This window comes from Saccostrea cucullata, unplaced genomic scaffold (assembly GCF_032062105.1).
Source record: "Saccostrea cucullata isolate Sc308-1 unplaced genomic scaffold, CSIRO_AGI_Scuc_v1 ctg4724, whole genome shotgun sequence".
Lineage (NCBI taxonomy): Eukaryota > Metazoa > Mollusca > Bivalvia > Ostreida > Ostreidae > Saccostrea > Saccostrea cuccullata.
In genome coordinates, this window is record NW_026925849.1 from 1,813 (window position 1) to 15,016 (window position 13,204).

The 13,204-nt window shown below is 31.8% G+C and overlaps 2 protein-coding genes across 2 annotated transcripts; both read left to right on the forward strand.

The window, feature by feature from the left end:
* The first annotated feature begins 6,265 nt into the window (after positions 1-6,265).
* LOC134269898 (uncharacterized) lies at positions 6,266-8,098 on the forward strand. The gene is made up of 2 exons (XM_062752079.1): positions 6,266-6,789; positions 7,627-8,098. The coding sequence occupies exons 1-2, from the start codon at positions 6,297-6,299 to the stop codon at positions 8,052-8,054; spliced, it is 921 nt and encodes a 306-aa protein (XP_062608063.1). The 5' UTR covers positions 6,266-6,296; the 3' UTR covers positions 8,055-8,098.
* A 1,232-nt stretch (positions 8,099-9,330) lies between these two features.
* LOC134269899 (uncharacterized) lies at positions 9,331-12,899 on the forward strand. Its single transcript, XM_062752080.1, has 3 exons — positions 9,331-9,514; positions 9,918-10,083; positions 12,157-12,899. The coding sequence occupies exons 1-3, from the start codon at positions 9,344-9,346 to the stop codon at positions 12,663-12,665; spliced, it is 846 nt and encodes a 281-aa protein (XP_062608064.1). The 5' UTR covers positions 9,331-9,343; the 3' UTR covers positions 12,666-12,899.
* The last annotated feature ends 305 nt before the right edge of the window (positions 12,900-13,204 follow it).

Here is a 13,204-nt window from a genome sequence, read left to right on the forward strand (position 1 = left end):
TACGTGATCTGCAAACGCCGAATATAAAGACTCTCAATCTGGATGTATTCAAATCCACAGAGGAAAATCGAATAACTATGTATGGAAAATTCCATTGCCCGCAAGACACGACAGCAAAAATTACTTTTGGGGGAAATTGACAAATTTAATAATGGTAAGTTTAATCAATATTTTTTTTCATTATAGCACTCTCTTGAGAATATTTGATAAGTTTGGTTTAATACGAGGTATATGCAGGTAATTGTTTATTATGACAAGCTCATTGTACACTGAACCAAAAACGTTTAGCAATTAATGTTCCTTTGATATAGTTTAAAAATATGTTTCTTTATTGTTTTATTATGCATCTACTCAAAATAAAAAGAGATAGAGGTAACAAAAGCCATTTTTTTTAACTTGACGCGCGGAATTCGTGTCGTCAAACGTTTTGACAATTCAACAATACACTAGGTTATGCTCGAAGACACACGTTCTGTGAAGAATTTGTTTCTCGGAAAACCTCCCAAACACGCTTGTAAAAGAAACCCGGTAAGAAATTATAACAACGTCCAAGGGGGAAACGACCAGGACTTTCCGAAAATGAAAGTCTGAGGGCTATAGGGATGCTTACCGCTGGCTGCTCACAGGGAGATGTTGCTGAATACTTTAATGTGCATCCGTCTACCATATGTAGGCTTTCAAACCGATTCCAGACAACTGGACATGTTAATGACCGGCAGCCCTCAGGACTCCTACGAAAAACGACGGTTAGGCAAAATCAGTTTATTGTTACAACGTCGAGATATAACCGTTTCCTGGCTGCTCCTAAAGTTCCCGAAGAGTTACTCCGTGCTACAGGAGTGAGATTTTGCGGACAAAGTGTAAGAATCAAGCAACCTTCAGCAAATCTTCAAGCTTGCAGACCTCTAAAAGCAGTACCACTAACTCAACGTCATCGAGAACTTCGCCCTGCATGGACCATCACTCATCGTCGCTGGATTCAACGTCAGTGGAATGAAGTATTGCTTACGGATGGGTCATGTTTATCGTCGATTTTGCAGATGGTAGAGTTCGAGTGTTGAGATATCAAAATGAGAGATATGATCATGAAAAAAATCATTCAAAGTGACCGTTACGGTGGTGATAGTGTCATGGTGTGGGGTGGGATAAACCATCAGCGAAAGACCCAAATGAGTTATAAGGCTAGGTTTAAGTGTTTCTATGCGAATGAGCTAATAAAAATGCAGAATGTTCATATTTTTTTTATGAAGATAAGGTTATAACTTATTTTCATATACATGCAAAGTACTCACAGTACGATAATGTAAGTGCAAATTATGACATCATATTATGACGTCACATATCTTTTCCATTTAAAGTAATAAACACATAAAACACATTGGCGCAAAGGCATGTCCTAGTTATATTTTTTAAATCATGTATAATATTTAAAAGAATATTAGAAAATTTAATAAAACTACAGCACAAATCCTACACATTTTCTCAATAATGAAAACAATTGGAACTTACACCAGACAGTGAATATTTACCCTGTTTCATCTTAAAACTTTACGAATAGTAACTAAACAATTGCACTGTCGACATTTGTGTAGCAATATCATAAATAGTAAAAATACCCTGCATCTGCTCATACCTTGTTTCAATAGACTAAAGTAAGGTATGCCCTTGCGCCAAAGCATTTTTCAAGTTGATATTTCTTATAAACTTGTGTAGTATATGACGATAACGTCATAATATGACCTCTTAATGTGTATTGTCTAGCGGATGTCGTGCGTACCGACTTTGTATTAGAAAAAATGGTTCAACCTTTTCTGGGCAAAAAGTACAGACCTAATGCGTTTTAATGAGTTAATTTCATCAAAATCTCAATATTTAGCCTTTACTTGCGAAGGGACTTCGTGACAATAAATGTAACTTTGATCTCTCAGAGGTATTGTGATGAGATCGTCGTTCTTTTTGCTGTTCACTTCCTGTGTTGAGGAAATACAAGCATTTTCCAGCAAGACAACACCCGTCGTCACATCGCACGCCACAAACAAGATGTCCTTCAGCAGAATAATTTTGAGACCTTGGATAGGCCTGCGAGATCACCAGATTTGTCACTGTTTGGCATATTCTTGGTCGTCGTTTAAGACAGCGACACAATGTCAACAGCGTAGAAAGACTGACCCTTGCCCTGTAGCAGGAGTGGAACCAAATCACCATGTTTGAGACAAGAAACCTTGTAAGGAGGGTGAGGTGTTGTACATGTAATTGATGCAAATGGAGGCCATACGAAATATTGAAACTGAATGTGCTTTAACAACCCGTTTTCCTCATTAGTTTGACCCTATTTCTTACAAATCAGAAAGAGATTTTCTTTTGTTATGTGATGAAAATCTTGCATTTCAATTTCATTGTAAATGTTGTGTCTAATTGTGCTCATTATACAATTCGTAATTTTCTTTAGCATTAAAATACTCATTATACATTTTTATCTATAATGTTTTATTTGTATTGTTATAAAATCATTCACTCTGTATTTAATAATACAATATCAGAGTTTTTACTTTACTTAATTAAGGATATGAAAAACATCTCTTTCGGGAAAAGGAAATGGTTTTAAGTTTAATTTTCGTATAAATTAATGTTTCTTACTTTAATATACATGTAACACAGGAAAAAGTAATGCAAATTCTATTTCACTTTTGTACATGTAATAGCATTTATTCATTACGCATGTGTCAGCAAAAAATTTAATTTACTAATTGTGGGCTTAATAATCGATCTTGGTTCTACTAATTCATCATCTCGATTTTCTACAATTTTTTGGACAATGTTCGTAGTTTTAATGATTTCTATGAATTCCATTCTATTCCCCGTTTCGACGAAGGGAAGGAATATTGCTTTGTTGATGACTGTCGGTCGGTCCACCCTCAGTATATTTTCCATTTCTGCGCAGAGGTTGCACATATTGTAATGAAATTTATAATTAAATTGATCATATAAATATCTACGTCAAGTTTTTGGTACGTTCAAACCTTTTTTGACAGTGTTATGTTCCCTTGTACTTAGAAAAATCGAATTATTTTGTGGGAGGGGGAATAAGTGTTTAACAAACATCTTTAGTTACAATATTTTTTTCCCATTTCAGTTTCGGGCTCAAGGAAAGGTTCAGCAGAATTTGAAATTGAACTGAATTTTGGAACAGAGATGTTTATGACGAAACTTACGCTGCATTCAATATCTGCATCAGAATCATTAGATATGTTTTTGTACGAAGTAGTTAATCATAATGCACAGAACAAAATTTCTGCAACCAACTGCTTAGTTGGAATAAACAGTTCATCAGTAGACCTAAACACGACGTATACTTCGTTTGTTCAGAATTGTGACCAAGGCAGTGTAATTTCGGAGGAATTTATTTTAGGACTTAATATAACAGGGGAGATAATAAAACTTTCTACATTTGTTTACTGCTATCCTAACGTTTATCCAGAATATACGAAATATTTCAAATCCAGGTGCCATTATTATCCGTCAACCGAGCCTCTGTCCATTACGTTCAATAAGCAGGAACTGGACGCCGACAATGTGGATCTTATTTACCTTAATTACAAGTTCCAACCTATGGAGCCTCGTTGTGACTTCTGTTTATCTTATTTAAAACGATGGATTTTCCAAATTATCTAGTTCAGAAATAAAGAAATAAATGACTGCATTTTATTTTAAAACCACGTATTTTTTTTTCTTCTTTAGGATAATCAAATTTATTTCGTTCAGTCTTTTTACAAGGTTCTGATCATTGATATTGCTTTAAATTTGAAGGGATTTGTCAGGTGAGAAAGAACTACAAAGCTATTAATCCTACAATGTAAAACTGCGTGCATCTTTGGTTGAAAATCCGAACGGAATCCCAGGAGGAACATTAAATTACTTCCTATGTGTGTTGACTTATATCCTATAATGTAATTGTTAATTTTTGTTCTACTTTGGTATCGTATTTTTACTTTACCCCCAAACAGGGTCATAGAGATGGATGCTATGTATAGTTTCAGAAGAAAAGAGTATTCCTGTAAATTGCTTTTGAATTTGTTACTGAAAAGAAGATTAAACATTAGTTATGTTAATATTTTAATCATTATGCAACCTAGAAATTACAATCTAGAGCTAAGCTTTAATTTTGAAGTAACAACAAAAAAAAAAGATACGAATAAGCATATACCATTAAACTATATCAACAAATATATCAACAGATAAGAATTTTAAAGTGACATATGTACTGGATGATAAGCTACATTTCATAAATTAAAAATCAAGTTTAAACTTGGTCTAAACATATCATTTTAATAATGATTATAAACAAAGCCCCCGGCACTACATCGCTCCGTTACACTTAATTTTATCTACCAAATATATTTCATAAAAAGCATCAACAATAAAAAAATGTTATTACAGATAAATCATAACTAATAATTTTTTTCTACGACTTTAATTTTAAAATTCGGCGTTCAGCCTAATATCCATTCTGAAAACACGTGTCACATGATTTAAGTTTTTTTTCTTTGAAACAATGATTTCTTATCGTTCTCTTGAGGTGTATTGATGCTGTCTCAAACTGCAAGCATTCGTGTGTGAAATGCGTGCGATCATAACCAATCGGTGCCATTCATTACCTTCTGAAACTTCATCGTTATTCGATGTTGAGATGTGGGTTATACACTTTAAGAACATGAATAAATGAGGAAACAAAACAAAGTGAAATTTTATCAAAATTTTATTAACAAAACAAAAGTAATTTTTACAACAAAAAAAAATTGAAAAATATAGAAATGAAATGTCTGTCAGCAGCGCGTCAGTCCTGGAGATTGTCCTTTTAAAACGTAGTATACGTTCACCCTTGCTGAAGAGATGTGACCTCTGTTTTAATTTTTTTTTTTTTTTTGTAATTTCCTTTGGTAAACGTATTTTTCTTTGACAAATAGAATTGAAAAGAATTTCACAAATATCACATATATCACATAATAAACTTTCACAATACTCTCTGTAACTTTGGAATGAATTGATAATATTTTAAACAGGTGATTTCATTATTCATGCAAGATAACCACATTACTTTAAATTGTTGGTCCCGAGGTGTCCGTCAGGGCTGCCGTACTCTGTCATACTCTCTCCCACATTTGCTACTGTAATTGCAAAACCATTACACATTGCAAGTCTCTCCCTCTCGCCCTGGACTGGCGACTGGCTATTGTCAATGTAAGTAGCTGGCTGTAGTACTCCGCCAAAAACCTGATAATAACGAAACGGGACAAAAGCTCGAGAAATAGAACCCTCTGGAAAATATAATAAAATAACAATACTTAACGTGTAGAACATATTTTACAAATTGAATTTTCGAATGCCTGATGCAGTTTGAGTACCCGCCTCGGCTACAATGTACTTCAACATAACAACAAGCCAAACAAGTTATATCTCGGCTGTGACTTCCCGGGTACTATCCGAACACGAGCTCTCAGGTAGATAAAATAACAATTTTTTTAGGTTTATGCAATGTTTTCAAAAACATAAGAGTATAGGATAAGGGAATCATTAAAAATATAGACTTAAAAGTTTTTCCATTGAGAATATTTTTTTTTCATATTTCTTTAGAACACGTCTCATTATACCCGGGTGTCCTGTTTGATGGCTGGGTTTACGGATAGGTCACGTTGTCCATTCCTATCGTTTCCATAAATTGATTCACAGGTTGAGATTGCCACAATTTTCAGAGAGTAAAATGATATTAATAAATAACCATTCATGCAGTAGATTGTTAATTTTAAAAATACAACATGCTATACATGTTTTTTTTATAATTATCTAGCTTGCTTTTCAATCAATCGTTAAAAGTATGGATTGTAGTCCTTTCATTTTTTAAAGCCAAAGTCTTTATGACCTAGCAATTCATCTTCCTCAGCATCTTGAAAAGTATTTAAGGTATATTTTATCTTAATAATACGTCTTATTTTTAAATTGATTAGAAGAAAAGAACAAAACATTTTTTTTTACAATTATGGATAATTTATAAATGTATCACATATTCAAGGTTATTCACAAAAGATCGTTAATTATGAATAAGGGTGCGGATGATCAACTTCAATGATTCTTCTGAATATGTGAGCAGTTTTCTGATAGTGTAAATATTACGCTATTTCGTATTTTTACAATAAGGCCCTGTACTTAGTGATACTCAATACTATAGAGATAAGGATACCTAGTGATCATTTGGCAATGGCGAGGGAGATAAGAACGCACAAGACTACTAGGAAGATACAATGCATTCATCCATATTCTGTCTTCTGGTTTTCCTTCAATTTTCAGGATGTTTAGGGACATCCGAAAACGGTGCCATTCCAAGGTTGGAAAAAATGCTTTCGGAATTGTTTAAAGAGAACGAGGCAATAAAACTGAAAATGGTCAAAATCGAAATCGATAACAAGAACCTGAATCAGAAGATTGAAAAAGTTGTACTGGAAAACAATCAGATGAAAAAGGAAATTGAGAAACAGTCTAGAGTTAATTTCCGTCAAAGTGAAAAATTAAGAAATATGGAACATATAATTTCTGACTTACAAAAGTGTTCAAAAAATTGCAAAATTCTTAAAACCCTAAAAGGACACACCCTTTTCCAGAAAACAGAATCATGGAGACAAAACGGCAATTATTCGGAATCTTTGATAAAGAACAAAACGCAAGAACTCAGTTTCCACGAAAGAAAGAATATCAATAACCACCAGCGTAGGAGGGTGCAAAGACTATTGATGACGGGTAAATCTTATTTTCATTTGATATTTTTTTCAATGGTTTTTTTAATGTTTTTCTCCGAAGAGGTTCGTTATTCGAGTTGCAGTATCGTTGCTGTTTTCCACTCTGTTAATTAAAAAAAAAAATCCTAAATTTTCTATATATGTCTAAATAAAGATTTAAGTAAGCTTAGATCAGTCTCCACAGAGAAAAAATATAAAAAAAAAGAGCGTCAAATAATAACACATGAAAAAGACGTCGTCAATGCTTAAGGTTTGGTATTTCAAAAAACAAAAATGAAGAAAATAGGTTTTAAGAAAGGGACAAAGCAAAATAGTGCATATTTGATATTAAAAGCCATAACCTGTCAATGTATCCTGGAATTTCTGAAAAAGTAAAAAAAAAAAATCCTACAATCTATTTCAAAAAAAGCTAACGGACACTCTTTTGAAGTAAACTTCAAATATATATATATATCTATATCTATATCTATATATATATATATATATATCTATATATATATATATATATATATATATATATATATATATATATATATATATATATATATATATATATATATAAGATATGTAATAAGACGTGATACTTTCAATTTTACTTGGAAAAAAGATTAAAAGATTAGAAAAGTATATGAGAAACCTTTCAAAAACGTTTTCATTTATTAATATTCGTTGTCAACCCTTCATGTGTCTAAGCGAAATTTCTTTTATTAAAGGAGTTACAGTTTGAACAGTTTTCTCTCTTACTGAGGCTCTATTTGTTAGGGGATTTACTGTCTTTTTTCTTTTTTATCTATTTCTTTAGTTACAGATAATAACTAATTATTTATCTTTTCTTTAGACATTCCACCTACAACCACTGATAGAATTGCCTTCTTCTCTTACATGTCCAAACCGGAAACCAACCTTGGCCATCATCAGACGATCATCTTTGATGTTGCACACACAAATGTAGGAAATAACTACAGTCCTCATACTGGCGCCTTTACTGCTCCCAGTCATGGTGTTTATGTTTTTACCTGGAAAGTATATATTGCATCAGGTGGATATGTCTACACAGAATTAATTCAAAACTCCAATTCCGTTTGCGGGTCATATACTGGGGCACAGGATGTTCATAATATAATTGCATCAACAGATGTTGTCGTTTTGGAATTGAACCCGGGGGATGAAGTTCATATTCGTACACCTCCAGACGCGAGTTTGAGTGGGACTCTATACAGTACTCGCCAATATCGGTCTTCTTTCAACGGCTGGAGATTATTTTGAAAATTACAATACATTGTGTCTGAAAATTAAGTCAATAAAGTTAAGACAGCATATGCTTTTTTTTAATTTTCTCCTTAACAAAGTTTGTTTTATGTTTCTTTTTTAATACTCCTAGAAATTGATAATTTGACCTCTTGTACATATAAAATTTCTTTGAGGTAGTTTACATAGTACGCACATGATCAAATACCTGGTTTTTTATGACTTATCTAACCTATTTAACAGGAGCCAATCGAACCCTTACCCTTAGTTTTTGCATATAAAATAGAGTAGGCTGCATGAACCAACGTTCAGGTAACTATGTCAGCAATAAAGGAAATAACTACCTAGTAAATGTACTACTAATGACAAACATTAATTTTCAAGCCATCAAGTTTAGTTTTGAAAGATACACCGTTACCTGTTAATGATAATCCTAATTTTAACATAGCGACAGACTTAGATAAGTTTCGTAAAGAATACCTGTTAATGAATTAGCAAAATTAAAATAACAGCAAACGTTTGAAGGAGCCTTATGACACATTGTGTGAAATGTTTTCATGACATAACCCTCCCATCCCCCTCTTACAACGTTATAGACAATGCATGGCTTGATTTAGAACTCAAAATAATAAAATAGCAACTATATTTATAGTGTTGTTATATATAGCTTACAGACCATTTCTACAGATGTGAGTAAATTTGAGCATTCTTTTAAAAGAGTTTTAAATTGGGAAAATAATTTAAAAAATAATGATTTCAAATAACTATATTATTTTTAATATATTTTCATAATAATAATCAATAATTGTTTTGGCAATGAACTGGATATTGTGAAATTGTCCTTTGGGCGTCCTTCCTCAACTTCGATGCTTTTATTTATTTTTTTATGATGATTTGTCACATAAAATTACAAGGAAAATGATCTGTAATGTAAAAAATAATGTATTTTGGAATCAGGACGAAGGAGACCAGTAAAACAAAATTTCTAATCATATTAAAAGCTTGTCAATCGTAATTTACATTGTTGAAATTTTTCTTTTTCCAATTTGTAAACAAATTACAAACAAGTCATACATTAAAGAATAGTTGAGTCTTTGACATTTTAAAACATACGCTGAATTAGCTTTAATTTTGAATCATTTTCCTATTTAGGCAACTGGTTATATTGAGGATGGTAATTTTGCACATTACAGTTGTTTTTATCAAGCCAAATTCGTCCTATTTTGTTGAGTGATTGCGAAATAGACTTTAAACAAATTTATTTTGATGAGTGATTGCAAAATTTACATTAAGCATAATCAATCATTATGGCATATTCATATAATATAAGGGATTGTCGGTTGGAAAATGTTAATAAACTTTTGAAGGCGCAGCTTTTCTTCATCATGCGAGGTCTAAGTTTGGATTGTAACATGTTCATTAAAATGATATGTGTAGCTACTGGAGCCATGTGGATAATGCTTGAAAGTTGTAACTGTGTAAGTATCTTTTTTTTCAATTCTTATAAGAACAAGGTTTTAGTTTTAAAAACTTAGGTGAGTTAGCACTGTAGCAAATCTGAGTATATTACAGTGCACTAACAATGCCTAAATTCCTTATGTATCAACAGGTAGATAGTGTTGCACTCGATCGGACTGGATTCAAATCAGAAATAACCTATACTGTGCATTTCGTTGTCAATGGCCAATGGTCAATGGTTTTCCAGACAATCACAAATTTCGTAGAGCACTCAGAGTCTGACTAGAGATATTTTTTTTTCTAAAAAATCAGTTCCGACACAAAATTTTGAAATAGGTAAAAATATTCCATGTCTGACTAAATATAACACTTGAATGTGGAAGAAACATATTCATAATTAACTTTAATTTATTTCTATAACAGACTTCCAAAACAATACGGATTCTTGAGACGCCAAATATAAAGCCCTTATATCTGAATGTATCGAAATCAATGAAGGATAACCGAGTTACAGTGTATGGAGGATTCAAGTGTCCCGATGACACAACTGCAGAAATTGACGACGGCACGATTGTCAAATTTGAAAAAGGTAAATTCTGTGTATAATGTTTTTTTTCCCATCATTTTACTGGATATATATTATGTGCACTAAATAATTTAATTTTACAAACATTTGTATTACAGCTTAAATTAATGCAATCAATATTATTTAGGCATACTAATAACATACATCGATTTTAAAATATTGGATTTTAGATGATAATCTAATGTATCTATATAGGATCTCACATGATTTATAGTTGGATATGATTTTTATCCAACGAGTTGTGAAGATTTTATCCCCGAGTCTTGGCGATTGGATAAAAACACATAACGAGTTGAATAAAAATCATATCTAACTACAATTCATGTGAGATTTTTTTTCCATGTTTTTACACCACAAACAATGCTTAGCACTGTTTTCATAAAGGACTCCACTTCACTTTACTTCATCACTCTAACGCAAAATCCATTGTGACGTCACAACTGTGTGATACGAAAACGATATCACATGAGCTATGTCAACGGGATAAAGGGTTAAACATGGGATAAAATATTATATCAATCATATAATTATTTGTTCAAAAAAAGTTTTAGACTTCTACTCATTATCTGAGCTTAGAAATTTCTTTATGAACGAATAAAACATCAAACTGCCGATATAAGTTGCATTGTTTGCCTAGTTTGATTACGTATGAGAATATGCACACTTATCAAATCAATATAGTAAGCAGATGTGGAAAAAATGTTCGTGGTGTTCATGTTTCGAATTATGTTCCATATTTAAAATTTTGTATGAACATACATGTAACATGACACCAAATACCAACATCTGTAAACTATTCTTTAGACTCGCATGAAAAGTGTTGACACATTTAAAAATGTTAGTCACTATCGGATCTGCTTAACAGACCTATCGCATGATGTTTTATGAAAACTGCTCTGACGTCATAGGCGAAAAATTAGGGATAGAGAGATTAGATATTGCACACTATTATGGATTTTATTAACGAAAATTACTGCTTCATTTTAAAAAATGTTGGAAAAAATAATTTCTTACGTACTTTTCAACTATTTTTGAAAATTCTACTAGTTCTAGGGTATAAGGCTTTTGAGAAATGATCGTTTTTTTACTCTAAAAATTATGAAGCTTTGATTATAGGAATATTTTGTGATCGGGGAATTGCTTTTTCAAGACAATACCCCTATACAAAATGTATGGAAGCATACTTGCATATATTAATAGTATGTTAAAATGTAGAATAAAAAGGTTATATTATGTTAAATTGAAAGTTAAAATATACGTTATTATTTGATTTGTGATAAGATGATCAATCAAATTGAATTTTGATTGCGAGTTTCTTCGTTTTCCTCGCTGCTATTTTACAATAACTACATATTTTTGAGATTTTTTCTTGCAGATAAATCAGGAATATATAGTTGAATTTTCAATTTCATAGTTATTGGAAAAAAAACATGGGTTTGTTCTCAACAATGCAGGAAATTAAGGTTGCTTAATGTATTTTTAGTAATATTAACGTTGATAGCTGATCTCCCCTTGTTGCCTTTTACGTCACAGGGTAACATTTACACTATCTTATTAACTTGGATTTCTTAGTCATGGGATTACATTTGCATAATTTCTTAATTACCACGGTATATCGGTAAAACTTTTTTTTAAACTTTAATAAGTTGTCACGAGAACTTAATATGCTTTTAATTTAAAATGATTTAGGAAGAGCCGAGAATTCCTTTAAACATAAATGATTACATAATATGTAGTAAATAATATGTAGTAATAGTACTATAGGTACCATAGTTCGCTGAAATAAAAGTTACATTCAATTAATGATTCGATTTCCTCCCTGATATCTGAACGTTTTAATCATGGATTTTTTTAAGATCAGCTTTTTTAAAAGAAAAAAAAATCTTTGATGATTAATTCAATCAAACTGAACCTATACAGAGGATTTCATACTGTGGACATACTCGAAAACAGGATGATTAGTATAGCAAATATAGCGGAGGGGAGTTTGCGTTTTGCAGAATATGAATTTTGTTTGAACAATTGTATCCTTTTTGCATAATTTTTAATTAATTCAATATATTTTTTCATTTTCAGTATCAAATTCTGGGGGAAGTGCAACAGGCTTTGAATTGGTTTTGTATTACGATATGTGGAGATATTTGGCAAGACTAACGCTTCGCTCGAAATCTGCCTCAGAATTTTTGCAGATTTATTTGAGGGGGAAGGTACATAACTCTGTACAGACCGACATTATTGGAATAAACTGCTCAGTTGGAATAAACATGTCATCCAAAGGTCAAACCACTACGTACACTTCCGCTATTCAAAACTGTAACGACGGCGTCTATGATAAATTTGTTATGGTGTTGAATAAATCTGGTGAGATAATTCGACTCGATTCAAACATTTATTGCTACTCCTTACATGCGGAATATAGGAAGTATTTTAAATCAATATGTTCATTCCATGACCCCGATGCTCCTTTATATGTTACGTTCTACGAAGACAAAAAGGCCGCTGACAATGTTGAACTTCTTTATCTCAATTACATGTTCGGTCCTCTTGGATATTGTTCAAATATATGCATTGCAAACATGAGATGATGGTTTTTCTCAATCATTTAGCTCCGTCAGCTATCAAGTATATAAAAAAAATCAATCTTTAGGCTTTTGTTCATTTTTTTCCCCAGGTTTGTCCCATGAAAAAAAAATTAAATTTCTAAATTAATTAACGGGAAAAAAATGAACAATCGTGTATTCATTGGTTTGCTTTTTATCTTATCATAGTTCTGTATTAAGTTAATGTACGTTCAAAATAAAAAAAAATATTAAAATTAATTATAATTTATTATTGTTTGCATATTTCTTATTGTTTACCAAACGAATTTTGGTTGCATGTACATGAAGTGTTAATTGCACTAAAACACGCATACCTTCCAAAGGCTTTAATGGCTAAATGTGTTAGCTTTTTAATGATCTCGATCTCTTTCTCTCAGGATTCAAGCGTATGAATAAATACACAGATTCGCAGTGCAGTTGGCTTCAGTTTATTTGTATAGTACATAGTACTGTCATTTTGAGAATTTAGACATCAATAATGTAAAGAGACAGTGAGTTGATAATTTGCTATTCTTTTTTTTCTT

Bases quoted from the DNA above. Each gene is read 5' to 3' on its own strand.
- LOC134269898 (XM_062752079.1), top strand. From the start codon at position 6,297: ATGCATTCATCCATATTCTGTCTTCTGGTTTTCCTTCAATTTTCAGGA. The intron at 6,790-7,626 runs GTAAATCTTATT...TCTTTTCTTTAG, and splicing joins GCAAAGACTATTGATGACGG to ACATTCCACCTACAACCACT.
- LOC134269899 (XM_062752080.1), top strand. From the start codon at position 9,344: ATGGCATATTCATATAATATAAGGGATTGTCGGTTGGAAAATGTTAAT. The intron at 9,515-9,917 runs GTAAGTATCTTT...TTTCTATAACAG, and splicing joins TGCTTGAAAGTTGTAACTGT to ACTTCCAAAACAATACGGAT. The intron at 10,084-12,156 runs GTAAATTCTGTG...TTTCATTTTCAG, and splicing joins GATTGTCAAATTTGAAAAAG to TATCAAATTCTGGGGGAAGT.